General features: G+C 47.1%; 1 protein-coding gene across 1 annotated transcript in view; it reads left to right on the top strand.

Annotated features, from left to right (window-relative positions):
- Nucleotides 1-1,133: 1,133 nt before the first annotated feature.
- The window catches only part of LOC119436975 (nose resistant to fluoxetine protein 6), an 89,859-nt gene continuing 73,847 nt past the window's right edge, over nucleotides 1,134-17,145 (top strand). Inside the window, exon 1 of the mRNA XM_049660048.1 lies at nucleotides 1,134-1,536. Within this exon, the coding sequence (XP_049516005.1) occupies nucleotides 1,230-1,536 (307 nt within the window). The 5' untranslated portion in view covers nucleotides 1,134-1,229. The remainder of the gene's footprint in view (nucleotides 1,537-17,145) is intronic.

The following is a 17,145-nucleotide window of genomic DNA, read 5'->3' as shown; positions in this document are numbered from 1 at the left end:
ATTCTCGTGCAGGTAATGTCCGCCTCTCTAAATAATCCAGCTCAAGGACTACATGCAGCTATGTTATCCGCAACAGGCGAGTTTTGAAAATTCCATATAACTTAAAAGTGATCCCCCCTCCCCCCTTATAGTAAAAGCCATCGCTATCTGCTTTGCAAAAGCACCTTGAGGCCCTCCTCAATTAATGCTTGTATGGTGAAAGTCCTGAATGGCTTTCTCGTCGTCGTCCACCCGGTGTAGTTTTATGTGCACAGAAACACCATTAGCTTTTGCCAGCGCGAAAGGTCGCCTTGGGCATTTCGCTAAGCCGAGTATAGCAGGCACCAGGGACGATCATGGACATTTAGCTTAAACGAATAGACGGTTCGTGTTAGGTGGTTTCTTTTATTGCTTGCGGTCTATGGGACAATTAACCAAGCATCCGAAGATTTGGCTTAACCACGTTCGTTTTAGTGACAGTCTACTAAATATTGCATTGAAATTCGCCTAAACTTTTGCTATCAGTGCAGTCTGAACCGAGCTGTTTGACAGTTTGAAACAAATCCCCTTAAATATTGTTGAAAATCGGCATTTATGCAGTCAGATATTCAGGTAAAAGGAAAACTTTGTTGACAGGCCCAGGATATGCGAAAAATGACTCGAATACTGTGGAAAGCGCTTGAAGTTCCCCCCTCCTCTATCGCCCACCCCGCCTTCTCTTCCCCCTCGTTCCTTTTTCTTATGTTTTGCGTTTTCGTGAAGCGAGAGTTACATCACTATTGTTTGCGCGGGTGTACGAACAAGATCTGAGCTTCCAAGGACTGGCTTCTTTCCTCGTGGAAAAGGCTGAACCTGTCATCTGCCCTATACTTGGCGTGACTCTCACAATATATATGCGTCTATTTGTCCCGAACCGACCCCGCTATGGATCATGAACTGTAGACTAAAAATGTGGATGCGAGCTTATGGGCGCTCTCCTCGCGCGAATGTCGAGCCCTCGAGGAAGTTTGCTGAGCATACAACGACGTGGAGCTCGAGGTGACACAACGCCGACGCGTCGGCAATGCAGACTCCGACGTTTCGGGTGGCGGGGGCCATAGGCGAATACAAGGAAACGAAAAGCCGCATAAGGGCATTTGGAGAAACCCTTCCTGCGGCGGGCTTTCTGGAAAACCGCTGGCACAAGTGGGCACCTTTGACGCTACTGGAGTAGCCTCACTGCGCGCGAGCGTTCTTCTGAGCCGGCATCCATGAGTCTCATTTTCCAGACAGCCTGCCTCGTGACCGTCTGCGTCCAATGGCTGACTTCGTCCCCACTGGTATCCACAGAGGAGTGGAATCAAACGACGACCGTGAGTCCGACTACTACAGCACTGCCGAAGTCAACGACGAGAAACTTGAACGCTGACATAGAAGGCGCGTTCAATGCTATTGAACCAAGACTCAGGCCTCTTCTCAAGTACATCCACAAGCACCCGATGGTCAGCACTGACTGCAAGCTAGGTCTTCTGAAGACGTCGCTCGCGCTGAGAAAAGGCGAGATGTGGGCGTTCAAACGTAAGTACATGACCAAAGTCTCTTTAACTGTAAAACATGAGTCATAACTGGCGCTTTCCTGGTTCTTCCCCTATAAAGAGAGAAGAGAAAGAAAACACATCCAATATATCAAATAATCTGATACAAGGTTATAAGATCTTATGCAAAGCCCATATTACTATCAGATAATTGATACTGGGATTATAAGGGGCAGATGATTTTTCTTTTGTGTGTGTGTGTAGTGTCATATAAAGTTCGAATGATAGAGCCATGCACAGTCCTTCTCAAAACTTTCGAAGTCACTGCGCACGTGAGCAGACTTGTCGTCTGACCACACACTAGGGCGCCAGTACATTTTTGTCGCTCTAATTGCTGAAATTGAGAAGTATTCAGTACTCACATGTGCTTTGCCATGCCAGGCGTGCTGCTTGAGCTCTGCAACAAAGCTCGTTGGTCCAATTCGGCGAACGCGTGATACTTGCAGAGTGGCTTCCAAACTATCGACTGTACCTGTCGCGTCATTTTTTTTTCTTTTTCGTTTTTTTTTTGCGCGCAGTGATCCAAGTGCTCAGCAAACTTGCTCAGACTCATTTGGATCATTATTACTATAAAGACTGTTGACATGCACGGACGCGACGGCTGCATGCAGTTAGATTATACTCCTAAATTGCCTAGATAGGCGGCTATATAGATCTTGCTTTATTCGGAACACATTAAAGAAAACGGGCATATCTAGGTAGGCCCCTGCCGTTTTTGCTGATAGGCTATGTGACTAGGCGAACATTAGCAGCAAGCAAAAATTCGACGATAATGCTAGTCTTAGGATATCTGTTAAGGATACATGACTTCACTTCTACACGGCTTCAATTTCGCAAATAAAACACGTGCCCTAAAGTTAGTAACTAAAAAGTTATTGGAAAATGTCAATTAATCAGCGAAATTATCGCTGAAAATTTTTCTTGCTGCTAATGTCCACCTAGCCCCGTCGCCTATCTTCATAAACGGCCGGGGTCTGGATACGAGCGTCTCTTTTTTTCTTTTTTTTTAAAAAATGTCACAGTTTCGCCCTAAGGGCGAAGCAATGAATGCGATAGCAACACAGCAATGTCATACGAAGTAAGGTGAGCGGCTTTGGTAGCAACAACACGCAGAACTGTTGTCGACGCCATCGGCGTTTTGCCCGCGTTAGCTCAAAATGCGTGCGGCGTTGGTGACTGTTGCTGGAGCCTCTGATATAAATAGGCACTTGGTGCCGCAGCTAAACGTCGCCTCCCTTCCCTCCCCCTCCCCCACGGCCTCTCGCGCGTCCGAAGAAGGCGCGTTTGCTCTACATATATGGTGATTGTAAAGGAGAAAAGAGACGCCTACTTCTGCAGCCCTTAAGCGAGCACGGCGCAGAACGCGCGTTTGTTCTCCGCCGTGCGTTCACTCCCCGTGAAAGACGCGCCCCTCGCGCCCTTTCACTCGCACATACAGCGTTCGGCGCGCGGCGACGATTTCATCTCCAAATGACGTCATACGGAACCTCACGGCGACGGCGACGGCGACGGCGACGGCGACGGCGACGGCGACGCCGACGGCAGAAATCTGCTTTTGAGTGTCCATATAATTGCTATCGCAATAATAAAGTTTTGATCATAAAATGAAACACTTGGTATTACCTTGGCGTACGGTAATTGATTGCGGTAACTCGAGGCGGTGGCAGCGCGACTGAAGTGATAAAGAAAAGCACACTTTACGTCAACATGACGCTGGACGTCGTTAAACACAGGGAGCGCGCACGCGGATTAAGCTTGAAGCCATCGCATAATGCATCTGGCACCAGTATCAGCTCACGCGAACGTGCGACTTCCCATGCCGGGACATTTGTTCAATGTGTACCATGTTCGAAGTATTCGGGTTTGCTATAAACGTGTTCGGCTTATTGAAGGTTGATTTTCAGTGACTCTGTTTCGCTTGCTATCTATGAATGGGTGAAAATAGCTCGAATTACGACTCGTGACCGACACTGATTTTTTCGATTCAAACTCATGTGAAGCGCTGAATCGTTCTGCCCGTGTGCCATGTCATGCTTAGGTTCTCGTCCATTCGCCAACGCCATAGGCAGAGTTGTGCTTGGTCATTACTTGGGAGGGAGTATAATCGACCAGGGGATTGATCGCCGAATTAAAAAAAAAAAAAAAACGCGCCAGAACTATTGTTCCGCAACTCTGCATCAGAAACGTAAATTCTGCATACATCAGTGTGTCTAAATCGAACAAATGATGCGTCAATTTTTTTTTCAGTTTACGTGAAATTGTGATTTTTACCGGTATAGTTTAGAACCGTGTACAATACATAGATTATGTCTGCATTAAACGCCCTAACAGATGCAATGTGCAAAAGTCCGATGCTGGTCTTACTGCGAACAGAAATTCGGAGCTACGAGACTAGTAGATCCTGTTGTTCGCTTTCGTCCATGGTACAGCGCGATGTAAGATATCCGAGCAGGTATAACTGAGATCGAACCAACAGTCACAAGTTTCGAAGTTGAGCATTGCAATCAGTGTGTCAGATCTGTTTCTGTTTCTTTTTTTTTTCAACAAAATAATTGTATTTACGCAAATATGTAGTGTTAAAGGCTGGGAGGTAAAAGGACACCAAAGCGAAACAATCAGTTTAGACTGATGAAATATTCTTTCAAAACTGTTTTTTGCAAAGTTTGCCGTAATAGGTTGATTATTAGAAGAGAAAATAAAAGTCTTTTTTCTTAAATAATACAATCTACAAAAATAAAACAATCTTTTTTCTTTAAGTTCTCGCTGTAATCTCAGCGCCAGTACGGCTGTGTAACGTCACGGATTTCAAAATATACTTTCGTATTTGGAACGCTGCGGCGCTGTTGTAACGAAGTTCTTGAAACTACTTGTGAACAGTGTTGCCAGGTCCGACGAGGCGGCGTAGCCAAAAGCTAGAGAAGTTGTAGCCCAAATGTAGCCAAACGGAAAAAAGTGCAAAATATTTCGTAGCCAAATATAGCCATATATATATAGCCATATAGCCATATGCAATTTTATTTGTGAGTAGATTTTCACCGTCGACTACGGCAATCTTTTTTTGCACAACTCGTCGTAACAAAATGTCCGTGCCGCCGTGACGGTCGGCCCTTTACATCAACAACAGCGACATCATATGCTTGCACAGGACACTTTTAGGTTGGCTCCGGAAGCTCTTAAGTTCCAGCGAATCGCTGCAGAGGGCGAAATGAGTGCTTTTATTTTATGACAGATAGTACTAAGTTATTATTTTTAGTTATTTACAGTAATATGAACTACGAACTTTGCTTTTTAGCTGTCGTGAACACAAAATAATGTTCAGCGTCATCAATCTCTCACGTTATTTCTGGATACGGCTTAGAAGTTCAGCTGTCCAGCGATCAGCGACGGCGACGTCCTCACGGCTTCTTTTTTGATGAGCTAAAACAAGTCTTTCGCGCTATGATACCTCGCGTTATTTGTCGCATCGTTCTATCTTGTTTTCTCGTCGTTTTTTTTCTGTTTTTCAATTAGCTTGGCCCGGATTAGCTGGGACACATACTACCTATATAGTGTCAATTTACATCAAACTGGCCGACATCTTAGGTCTCTAGCACGCCAAGAACGCGCGTTACGAAAAGGGACTGCAGGTAACAGATGCCACTCACTGTCTGAATGTGTGAAGCGGAGCTTTAAGAGATTACTGCGCAAAATGGCACACTAGTGTAAGAAGCGCGCAGTCGTTTTCGGCGACGAGCACGTCCCGAACTAACTCGCTCGAAATGGCAAAAGCCGCGACGGCGCACAAAGAGCAATGGTAAACAACAAATTGATAACAGTGGTAACGCTGTGAAAATCGGTTACTGTCAAAAATAAAATCATGTTGATGGCTAATAAAGTTTTAAAATAGGGGCTCCTAAAGTTTGGGGCCCCAAAGAGCTTTGCGGGTGTTAGCGTTAGGGCATGCAGGTGTGAAGAGTTTTTAGAATAGACGTTTTGCGTTTGCGAGTGCGTGTTGCGTTTGCAGAGTCACTACGGCGTCAAAGGAAAGCTGTTATAAATATTAAAATAAAATATACCATTTTATGATAACAAAAGTAATTTAGACATTCGTGTTTTAGCCTTTAATTACAGTTTAGAACTTATTAGATTAGCAGCATGCAACTTGTTGCGCTTAGTTTTGAGGAACCAACTTTACGCACCTTCACCCAGCCAAGTCAATCCGTGATAGGCCTACGAGCAATGAAATCGACAATTGAATTCAGAATCAGTGGCGTATAATGAATCCATCTTCATAACACATGTTACTTGAGAGAAAGCGATAACCGCAATCACTTCTAGCGTACGAACTTCACGCATTACCACGAATCGAGCCCAGTTGTGTGCTAGGTTACAGCCCTCGCCTCGATGGGCGCCGCCACGTTTGTTGACGAAAGCTTTTGGGGCAGCTCTTGGGGCTCCCTCTAAACCGATGAAATAGCGTGCCCGACGCTAAACCCAAACACAGTTTCCGTCTTTCGCATGCGAAGTGGCTTCGACGCTATTTCTTTGGGGCCCCAATACGTGTGAGGGCCCCTGTTCTAAAACTCTAATAATTGCTGGGGTTTTACGTGCCAAAACCACGATATGATTGGGAGGCATGACGCAGTGGGGGACTCGGGATTAATTTTGGCCACCTCGAGTTGTTTGACGTACACCTAAGTACACGGGTGTTCCTGCATTTCACCTTGATCGATATGTGGCCGCCGTTCTTCTTCTTCTTTCTGGGGTTTTACGTGCCAAAACCAGTTCTGATTATGAGGCACGCCGTAGTGGAGGGCTCCGGGTTAATTTTGACCACCTGGGGTTCTTTAACGTGCGCTACAACGCAAGCACACGGGCGTTTTTGCATTTCGCCTCCATCGAAATGCGGCCGCCGCGGCCGGGATTCGATCCCGCGACCTCGTGCTCAGCAGCGCAACGCCTTAGCTGACTGAGCCACCCCGGCGGGTATGTGGCCGCCGTGGCCGGGAATCAAACCCGCGTCCTCGAGCCAGCAGCACGACACCTCACAAGCTAAGCCAACACGGCGGGTGAAGTTCATGTGACATGGTGTACTGATGTCTTCGTGGCAAACATGGTTCGATATTAGCAGAATGAGTATCTGCATCCGTAACGTTACGGGCAAAGCATCTAGAAGTAAAAGCACCAGAACCCACCTTTGGCTCGGGGTCTTGCTTCCTTCTTTTTTATACGTTCTCGAATACTTGGTCCACTTCCCCATGCTTGGTTTCTCCTCTCTGAGGAGGATCCGATCTTACGTACAACCTATCGAAATGAATCTCTAATCTAAGCACGAAGAAAAATTCATCTAGCAGGAGAAGGAAAATGGCAGTAAAGCTTGGCGCGAGATACGTGGAGGATCCTGGTCGAAAGCTGTGCCCGGTGCGATACCTCACCCAGAATTAAGACATGGTCATGAACACACTGGGGCGTGTCATCCACCCGTGCTTCCCTTCTTTCATGCTGGCGCCACGATCGCCCGGCGGCCCCGACCCTATGTTATTGCTCTCCCTTCCTGAGCATAGCCATGTCAGTACAGTGTACTGTGAAAAACCCACTACTCCCAGATTCATCCCGATGCCCGGGGATCGGGAGCCTAACGTTCAAGCAGGGTGTAAGTTTAAGTGCATCAAAGCTCAAAGCCACCGGCTCAGACAACGGCGCAGAGTGGAAAGGAAAGGCGGGGGGTCATTTCGGCCACGCACACACGCACTGCCACGCGGCCGGCTCAGCCAGCTAAAACACAGCCTTCGAGATTTGCTTCTACCCGATCAGAGCCACCTCTGGAGCGTGGATTAGGGCGCCACTTATAGCCCAAACACAGCCAAGTCGCAGATTTTCAGTAGCCCAAATATAGCCACATAGCCAACTCGTCCAAGTCGACGCCAAAAAAATTTTCCCGTAGCCCAATTTGACTATATATAGCGAAACCTGGCAACACTGCTTGCGAAGCTTTGCCTTTTGCGTCTTTGAAATACAGTGCAGTCTATCTTTAAATCTATAACCGCCGTGGTAGCATAGTAGCTATGGAGCTGCGCTACAGTGAACTCCAGTTGCGCTGCTGAGATTGAGGTGACTGATTTGATACCGGCCACCGGTTGGTATCAAACCAGCCGCCGGTCGAAAGGGGTGAAATGCAAAAACGCTCTTGCACTTATAATTAGCTGCACCTTAGAGAACCCCAGGCGGCAAAAATTAATCCGGGGTCCCCCACTATAGGACGTGTCTCATAATCATATCGTGGTTTTGGCATGGAAGACCTCAGAATTTTAATTAAATTAGGCTGCCGGGTTGGAAAACTGACAAGCACCTTAGCAGACTCCCATCAGTGAGGTCATTTCACGCGAAACGTCCCAGACCCAAAAAGTGACCTTCGCCGATTCTCTTGGGAAAAATTGGGCTAGTTGGCGATTGTGTGAATGAGGTTTCCCTAGAGAATTTTCCTCGAAAAAAGTTTTTGGGCAACGTCAGCGCTCTTTGGAGTTTCCGCGAAGCAGCAAAAGGTGATTGGAGGAACGTTTTTACAATAAAGTGTGGAACTAGGTGCAACGAGAAATCTTATTTTAGAATATTCTACTGGCGTGGTTCTATTATGTGACGCCATAGGTGAACGCATTTATGAATTTTCCGTGTTTAATTGGCTAAGTAAAAAAAAAAAAAGAGAGAAAAAAGTTGTGCGTTTTCAGATTGTTTCGCATAAAAAACCCACAATATTTCTTGCTATTTTTCCCTTTGCTATAATTTATTCTAAAATAATTTTCGACTATGAAATCAAGTACTTTTCCAGAAAATTACTTCCGAATTTGGCAGAGGGTCTGTTTTTGACGATGTTCAGATTAATTAGGCATTAAGACACTCCTGATAAAGATATGGGAAATAGCTCATTATATGCACCAACGGTTCATCTTGTGAGCTGGATACTTTAATTCGATTAAATTTTGTTTGACACGAGAACATTTTTTGCTAGAATTGGCAGCTTGAAACCGCTGTTGTAGTGTTCGGCGGACCATCAAGGGCAACACCGACCCATCCTGATCACACTATTCAACACTACAGTAAACGTCTACGATCGAGTTCGCTGCCCCAAGCACCGCCATATTAAACGAAGTTGTTATTGGGCTCGACAGTGCAGCCCACACAAGTCAAAGTACAGCGCGCAATAAAACACCAACGCACAGACGCTTCTATCATCCTGTCTTTTCTAGTAGTTATTATTCCGCGCGGAACCTTCAGTTTTTGTTAAAAAAAATAAACTGTAGAAAGTGCAGAGGTGCACGCATAAGCAAGTTCAAAGTGCACATGGCACACTATGGTTGAGTTCGATACCTCCGAGCACAATATGAATATAAACGAGGAAGCGGAATGTTCAGTCGCGCAACCGAGTTAGGGGCCGCTTTATAGAAGTAGCAACCCGTAATTGCGTGCGAGTAATGTTCCATGAATTCAGACGGGCAATAACTCAACGCCTTCTATAGTACACGAAATAAGCCCGGCATGGACGTACTCAGGCTTCATTACACTTTGCCGTCGACTTGCTGGCTTTCCGCTTTCGTTGTAACTGCTGTCTGCCTATGAATGTGGCGTCACGTTTCCGATCTTCCAGGCGTTATCTTCAAAAACAAGTGGCCTTAAGACGACAACCAGTGCCGTCATTGGGAAAAAAACGTGCCGTCGAAGGAACAACCTATAGGTTGTTCCTTCGACCGGTGTGTACACTTCCGGATCATAAAATGCTGAGAGTGACCCCAGGCCTCAACGCTTGCTCTTGTCACGATTTTTAATTTTTGCGTTAGCACAGAAACATAATCTAAAGCAGTCCGTGCTCCTGGCAAACGCGCGGAATCAGCTCCGATATCAGCTCGGTACAAGAGAGAGAGAGAGAGATAAATGAGATGCGAAAGGCAGGGAGGTTAACCGGAAGGTAAGTATCCAGTTTGCTACCCTACACTGGGGAAGGGGTAAGGGGAGACAGAAAGATAAAGAAAAATGCACACACCTAGAGAGGGAGATAAAGAAAAGAAAAAAAAAACACATACACACACACACACACACACACACACACACACAAAGGAACTCAGGAGCGTCACAGTCGTTCAAACAGGTCGCTTGACCGGAGGAACTTCAGTAGCGCCCTCGTCGCCTTCTGCTGTGAAGACCGTATCAGTCGGCATTCTAAAATCGTCTGCTCAGAAAGCGGCCGGTCGTCGAGGCGTGCCAACTCCGTTACGAGCGACTGTCTCTGGGAGCTGTAGCGGGGACAATGACACAGGATATGTTGGAGTGTTTCCTCGCTGCCGCAAGTATCACAGGCAGCACTGTCAGCCATTCCGATGCGACAAGCAAAAGCATTCGTAAAGGATACTCCAAGCCACAGTCGGCAGAGAGCAGTTGTCTCGATTCGAGGAAGTCCAGATGGAATGCGTAGTCGGAGGGATGGGTCCAGGCGGTGCAGTCGAGTATGTTGGAAACCAGGTGTGTTCCACATGGCTCGTGTGGAATCACGCGCGATTATGCGAAGCTTTGTTACTGCATCGGCTCTTGATAGCGGGATGGGTTCCTTCACAGCATTTTCGTGAGCCCTCCTCGCAGCTTCATCGGCCTGTTCGTTGCCCATGATGCCGCAGTGGCCTGGGAGCCACTGAAAAGTGATGTCATGTCCTTTTTCTGCCAGTTGGTGACAAAGGTGCCTTATTTCCAGCACAAGTTGGTCTTGTTGTCCACGACGTAGAGCGGATAGCAGACAATGCAGGGCGGCCTTTGAATCTGTAAATATGCTCCATCTTCATGGTAAGTCTTCGTGAATTATGTGAAGTGCGCAGCGAAGTGCAGCAAGCTCCGCCGCAGTCGACGTTGTCTGGTGAGAAGTTTGAAACTGAAGGGTCACAGCTTTTGCGGGGAAGATTACAGCCCCTGTAGATCCGTCAAGAGTTGTCGAGCCATCAGTGTAAATGTGAAAATGGTCCTTGTATGTCTCGTGCAGCATGAGGAGAGATAGCTGCTTGAGAGCTGGGGACGAGAGTCCTGCTTTCGTTCGAATCCCTGGTACCGAGAGTCGAACTTGCGGACGAGCCAAACACCAAGGAGGTGATAGCAGTCTCTCGGCAGGCGTATAATCTCGAGGGAGGCAGTCACGGTACGCCGATATCGCCTGGCAAAAGGAGGCATTGGGTCGGTCATTCGGCAGAGTGGCGAGGTGATGGAAAGGGGAGCGGGCAATGTGCCTGATGTGTGCTCTGAGCACTTCCAATGTCATATGAGTTGTCACTGGGTAATCTTGAGCTATTGCAATTGTTTCCGTTGTCGATGTGCATCGTGGCAATCCAAGACAAACCCTTAGTGCCTGCGCCTGAGCACTTTCGATTGTGCGGATGTTGCTTCTGCAGGTATTGCTCAGTACAGGTAAGCTGTATCTCAGATATCCGAGAAACAGTGCCCTGTATAGTTGTAACATTGCGTGTACTGACGCTCCCCACGTTTTCCCTCCAAGAAACTTGAAAACGTGTGAAATGGCCATTAGGCGCTTCTTCAGGTAGGTCACATGGGGACTCCAGTTGAGGTCTCGATCAATGATCACCCCTAAGAATCTATGCGTCCTGGTGTAACAGATGTTGTGCCCATTGATGGATATGGCATAAGGCGTCATTGACTTCCGCGTAAACGCGACCAGCGCACATTTCTCAGGTGAAATCTGGAGGCCTTGTTCGCTGAGATACGCCGATATTGATGTCGCAGATTTTTGAAGTCTCGCGCGCACCTGAGGACGTGTTACACCTGACGTCCACACGCAGATGTCATCGGCATACATTGATATATGGACAGCATTTGGTATGCGTTCCACGAGACCGACAAGAACAAGGTTGAATAGTGTGGGACTCAAGACGCCACCTTGAGGAACACCACGGTATTTGCAGTGTAGAGACGTCGGACCGTACTCGGTCTGCACAAAGAATGACCTCATGTGTAAGTAGTTGCGGGTCCACCGGTACACGCGGCCACCAAGGCCAACCGATTCCAGAGCATCAAGTATGGCATCATGAGCAACATTGTCATAAGCTCCTTTTACGTCCAGAAACATAGCGACCGATAATCGTTTACATCTCTTTTGATGTTGGACGTACGTGACCAGATCGATGACGTTATCGATGGAGGAGCGGAGATGTCGAAAGCCGGCCATAGCATTTGGATAAACTTGGTAGCGTTCCAGGTACCACTCTAATCTGGCAAGGATCATGCGTTCCATCACCTTCCCTACGCAACTTGCCAGCGCGATTGGGCGGTATGACGCGAGCTCGAGTGGTGACTTGCCAGGTTTGAGGAGTGGCACCAGGCGGCTTGTCTTCCATTCTTGAGGAACGTTTCCATCCTGCCAGGATTCATTGAATATATCCAGCAAGGCATTTCGCGCTCGCTCACCCAGGTGGCACAAGATGTGGTACGATATGCCATCTGGTCCAGGAGACGACGGCCGATTACACAAAGCAAGAGCCGCATCAAGCTCCTCGGTGGTGAAAGGCAAGTCCATGCGTGAGTCCCGTGTATGCGGCTCAATGCTATCCGTACCAAGGGGGCCTGTGTAGGTTGATTGACCTGCAATCTTTCTGCAGAAATCTTCCGCTACCTCGATGTCCTCTCGACGTTGGAAAAGTGCCAAGGCTTTGAATGGCACACGTTGTTCGGGAGACGTACGTAGGCCTCGCACGGTTCTCCATATGTGAGAAAGAGATTTTCGGGGGTCTAGGGATTCACAAAATTTTGCCCACCGTTGAGATTCCAGTTTGGCCATTCGGCGCTGGATTTTCTTTTTCGTGCGTCTGGCTATTCTGAGATCATGGATGGACTTAGTGCGTCGGTATCTTCGCTCGGCCCGCCGACGAATCGCACGGAGTCGCTCTAACTCCACGTCGGATTCGGAGAACCTTGGATTGCATTTCAGCGTGCACATCGCATTCTGTGTTGCCTCCTTGATAGCTTGCTGAAGGCCAGAAGGGAGACCGTTGCGACAAGCTTCTTCCATGCTGGTTTCGAATGTAGACCAGTCAATTCGCCGGATTGCGTTTGGCGAATGGCAGCTGGCCAAACCCTTGATCTTAAGGTAACTGGGGATATATATGATCACTCCCATGTGTCTCAATGTCTAAAAACCACTTTACATGAGTAGCCAAGCGACGTGACACAAAAGCCAAGTCTAAGCAACTGCTGTATGATGAGCCTCGTAAAAAGGTAGGGCTCCCATCATTAAGAAGGGACAGTCCATGGTCAGATGCGAATGAAGCCAATCGTCGGCCGGTTGCGTTAATTTTAGAGCTTCCCCAGATAGGATGGTGGGCGTTAAAGTCTCCTGTGATAATCCATGGACCAGGGGTTGCTGTCAAGATGTCTTCAAGTCTCTTGCTATCAAACCGGGTTGAAGGGGATAAGTAGGTACCCACCAGTGTAAAGGCTACCTTTTTCTTCTTAACAATCAGGCAAACATACTGATTCTCATCATGAGGTGGCACTTGCTGAACGACGTAGGTAAGCTCCCGACGAATAAACACAACGACTTTGCTGCTTTCGCTGCAAGTTGAGGACATGATTGATTCGTAGCCGGATAGACGGATTGGGTTTGATAATTTCGGTTCACAGATTACGATGATTGGGAAACGGTTAGAATGTACAAACTGACGAAAATCAGGCATCCGACATCTAAGTCCTCTGGCGTTCCACTGGATAATAGATGCCTCTCTGACCTCTTGGCGGAACGATTGGTGATTGCCATCCATGGTTCTACTCGAGGGCTGCTAGGACTGGGCTCAGCGCGTCCAGCACTTGCAGGCCACTTCGAGCGGCTGGGGTTGCAATACTTGTCAGTAGCTCTTTAATGACATTCATTAGGGACCGCAGCATCGGTATGATCTGTCGGTCAACCCTTGGTAATTCATCCACCGAAGTGTGCGTGGAAGTAGACATCAGGCGGGGAGGCTCCTTGGCAGGCTGTGTGCGCGGAAGCGCAGGCCAGTCTTCCGCGGCTTTAGATTTGTCAGTCTCAATCCTCTTCGTGCTGGTATGCTTACTTGCACTCGAAGGTAGTGGGTTGGGTGCGTCTTGCGTATGATTAACACCACGTCTTGTACGCTTGCGTCGACGATTACGCCGGCGTCGTACAGTCTCAGCAGCTTCCCTATGGGATGAGCTGTCTCGGACCATTTGTTTAAGCACGGCAATTTCTCTCCGGATTTTCGGGCACTCGGTACAAAATTCTAGGCGAAGCATCGGTAAGAGGAAAGCCGGGTCCGGGCTTACGTAGGCGCGAAATTGATTTTCATGACCAACGTCGTGAACAACTCGTTCCCGGATATATCCGCAGATTGGAGCGTAGGTTTGTGATCCTCCGCATTCTAACAGCACCTCACCTTAGTAATACTTCATGTACTGTCCCCTTACTCAATTCCTCAATTGAGGCCTGTACGGTATTTTTAAATAAATAAATAAATAAATAAATAAATAAATAAATAAATAAATAAATAAATAAATAAATAAATAAATAAATAAATAAACAGGCACATTTTTTATAAACTATCTTGTCCATGTTTACACTCCAAAACCTAGTCAGACTCATTTTTGTGCTTGAATTTTCTAACTTTTTCTTGGCGTCTCTGTTTTGAAGCTTTACGGTATGTGCGAACGACCCAACCCGCGCAGTGTTAAGAACATATCAGCACAGTAGTGACCTGGTAGCTGCTACAATGTCCGCGATTTGGATGAAGTGGGCCAAACCTTGTAAGATAACAGTAGTCCTGAGCTCTTTTACTGTATGCGTCCTCTAGGAAACCCGGTGTTCCACTTGAAAACAATGCTTCGGAAGAAAAAAGCCGGCAGATCCCACGCCCTGTGAGAATCGATGTTATGCGAAGCAGTGTGCGGGAAACCTACCAAGTTAACGAAACGTTCACGGACACGGTCGCATGTCATGACATGCGTCCTCAGGAGTCCCTTTAGCTACACCTAAGAGACCTTAAGGCGAAAGCCTTAGTCATGCTCATGACTATGACTTCGACCATGAATCTTTAGCATTTTCCTTCACTTAGTACCACATCCAAACCCATTCCACTGGTTTTTGAGTGTTAATCTTTTTTCGCTGAGTAATTCTCATTTTGCTAAGTCATGGTCATGACTATGCTTCTTCCAGCATCCTATAGTGTTTCCTTCACGTAGTGCCCACGTCCGAACCCATTCCAGTGGTTTTTGAGTGTTAATCTTTTTTCGCTAAGCCATTGTCATTTTTGCTCAGTCAAGCTCATGACTATGACTTATACCAGCATCCTTTAGTGTTTCCTTCACTTAGCACCCACGTCAGAACTAATTTCAGTGGCTTTTGAGTGTTAATCTTTTTTCCCTGAGTCATTGTCATTTTTGTTGAGTCATGCTTATGACTATGACTTGTACCAGCATTCTTTAGTGTTTCTTTCACTTAGTACCCACGTCCGAACCAATTTCAGTGGTAATCTTTTTCGCTAGGTCATTGTCATGACCTACATGACACTCATATCATGACATTTATGTCATGACCTACCACTTATGTTCGTCATGCACTCTTGTCATACTATGCCGATTTTCGTACCTACCAAGTTAACGAAACGACCATGAGAGCACCAAGATGTAGGGGGCTGTTTTATGACCTACATGACACGCATGTCATGACATATCATTTATGTTCGTCATATACTCTTGTCATAGTATGCCAATTTGGGTACATACCAAGTTAACGAAACAACTATGAGAGCAGAAAGACGTAGGCGGCTAGCTAGCTAGATAGATAGATGGATGGATATATATATATATATATATATATATATAGATAGATAGATAGATAGATAGATACTGTCAAAGGTGCAAATGTTCGCCAAGAAATGTTTCGCATTTAAAATTGACCGACGCTTACGATGCTCCCTAATGCGAAATTTGAGTGCAGCTCTATACGTGTTTTCATTTCGCGATATATTGGCTGTTGCGGACAATCTGTCTCGTGCGGCACGTTGTGAACGGAGTGAAGCGTTGCAAAGCACGCAACACTCAAGCACAACGATAGCGGCGAACAGAGTTGGCGGTCGTCGAAAGTTGATCTGCGGGCCAAGCGCGTCAATGCATAAAACAGCGTTTTCCTAAAAAGTTATCTGGAAGCATGCATTTACTTCGATACTTTGAAAATTAGTATCTCGAAACTGGTTCATTCCTGAGGATTCGATCCAAGTGGATACACCTTGCGAACTCAGCTGCTATAATTCGTAGATTGACAGATGTGCCGTAAAAATGAATTAAAAAGCTAATTAGCATAATTATGTTAATTATTCAATTAGGCATTTTGATTTCTCGCGGAATGTCCACCTCATCGAGTAGTTTAGATCAAGGATTATAATTGTGCGATCTGCCACAGGCAGTTTTTTTTAAATTTGGTGCAGCTATAATGAAACACCCTGTATATACTATAACCTTTAATAACAGTTGCACTTGAAGACACTTCTTGTGACCTCGAAGAATTGTTGACTGAAGTGACGGCTTTACATAGGCACCGACTGTGGGGGCCTCCGGGGCCCAAGCCACCTCTGAAGTTTGCCGGGGGGGGGGGGGAAGCAGAGCCCCCCCCCCCCCCCCCCCGGAGCTGCCGAAGCCTAACTCACCCCACCAACCTACAGTGTCATTACCGGAGTTCTGTTACCCGCTTCACTTCAGGTTTCTTTTAAATTGTCTCTGCCTTTTCACTTGAAATTTTATCGTTTTATTTTATTGCTCGCTGCATTATTGTTGGCGCGGACGTGCACGGTTTTAATTCATCCTATCGTTTTATTTCTGCAAATCCTGACAATAGGAGGAAAAGCGCATTGGAAGCACCAGCGGCTGCTACCTCATCCGCATTTTCTCACTTCAACATTTTATTGCTATAGCAATTATATGGACACTCCAGTCGCATTTCTGCCGTCGCCGTGGACGTCACCATGAGGTTCCGTATAAAGTTCAAAAAGGGATAAAATCGTCACCGCGCGCCTTATATGCTTTCTGTGCGAGTGAAAGCGTGCGAGGGCAAGCCTGCGATCGCCGGGTGAGAAGCAGGAGGAATTTTCACGTCCACGTCGACGGCGACGGCAGAAGTGCGCCTGGAGTGTTCATATAATAGTGGAACCAAAAAGCGCATAATCGAAGCGCACGCCGCGCGTCACTCAAACCAGCAAGGAAGCAGCCAGCCCCGCGGCAACTTGTACAGAGGGAGAGAGCGCATACGCCACACACAGCCGACGGGATCAACGGAGTCTAGAAGCTACGACGAGATACGCGAAGGCGACGGTACGGTAACGAGAGAAAGAGCGCGCGCGCACTGAAACACCCTCTCACCCATGCGAGCAGAGAGAGAGAGAGGGAGTACTACAGCGTGAACGTGCGCCTACCGACGAGTCAGCACCCTCCTTGACGACGCTCCGACGGCCACGGCTGAAAATGCGACAAATGACTAGAAGATTCCCAGGCTTTCTTCATGCTACGGGATCACAACTCCGACCGAAGGTTCCAGAACCACCGGCGAATGCAATAAAAGCGCCATGCG

Source organism: Dermacentor silvarum, chromosome 1, assembly GCF_013339745.2.
Source record: "Dermacentor silvarum isolate Dsil-2018 chromosome 1, BIME_Dsil_1.4, whole genome shotgun sequence".
NCBI lineage: Eukaryota > Metazoa > Arthropoda > Arachnida > Ixodida > Ixodidae > Dermacentor > Dermacentor silvarum.
Note: the sequence above shows the minus strand (reverse complement) of the source record. Positions and strands in the feature narration are given on the sequence as shown.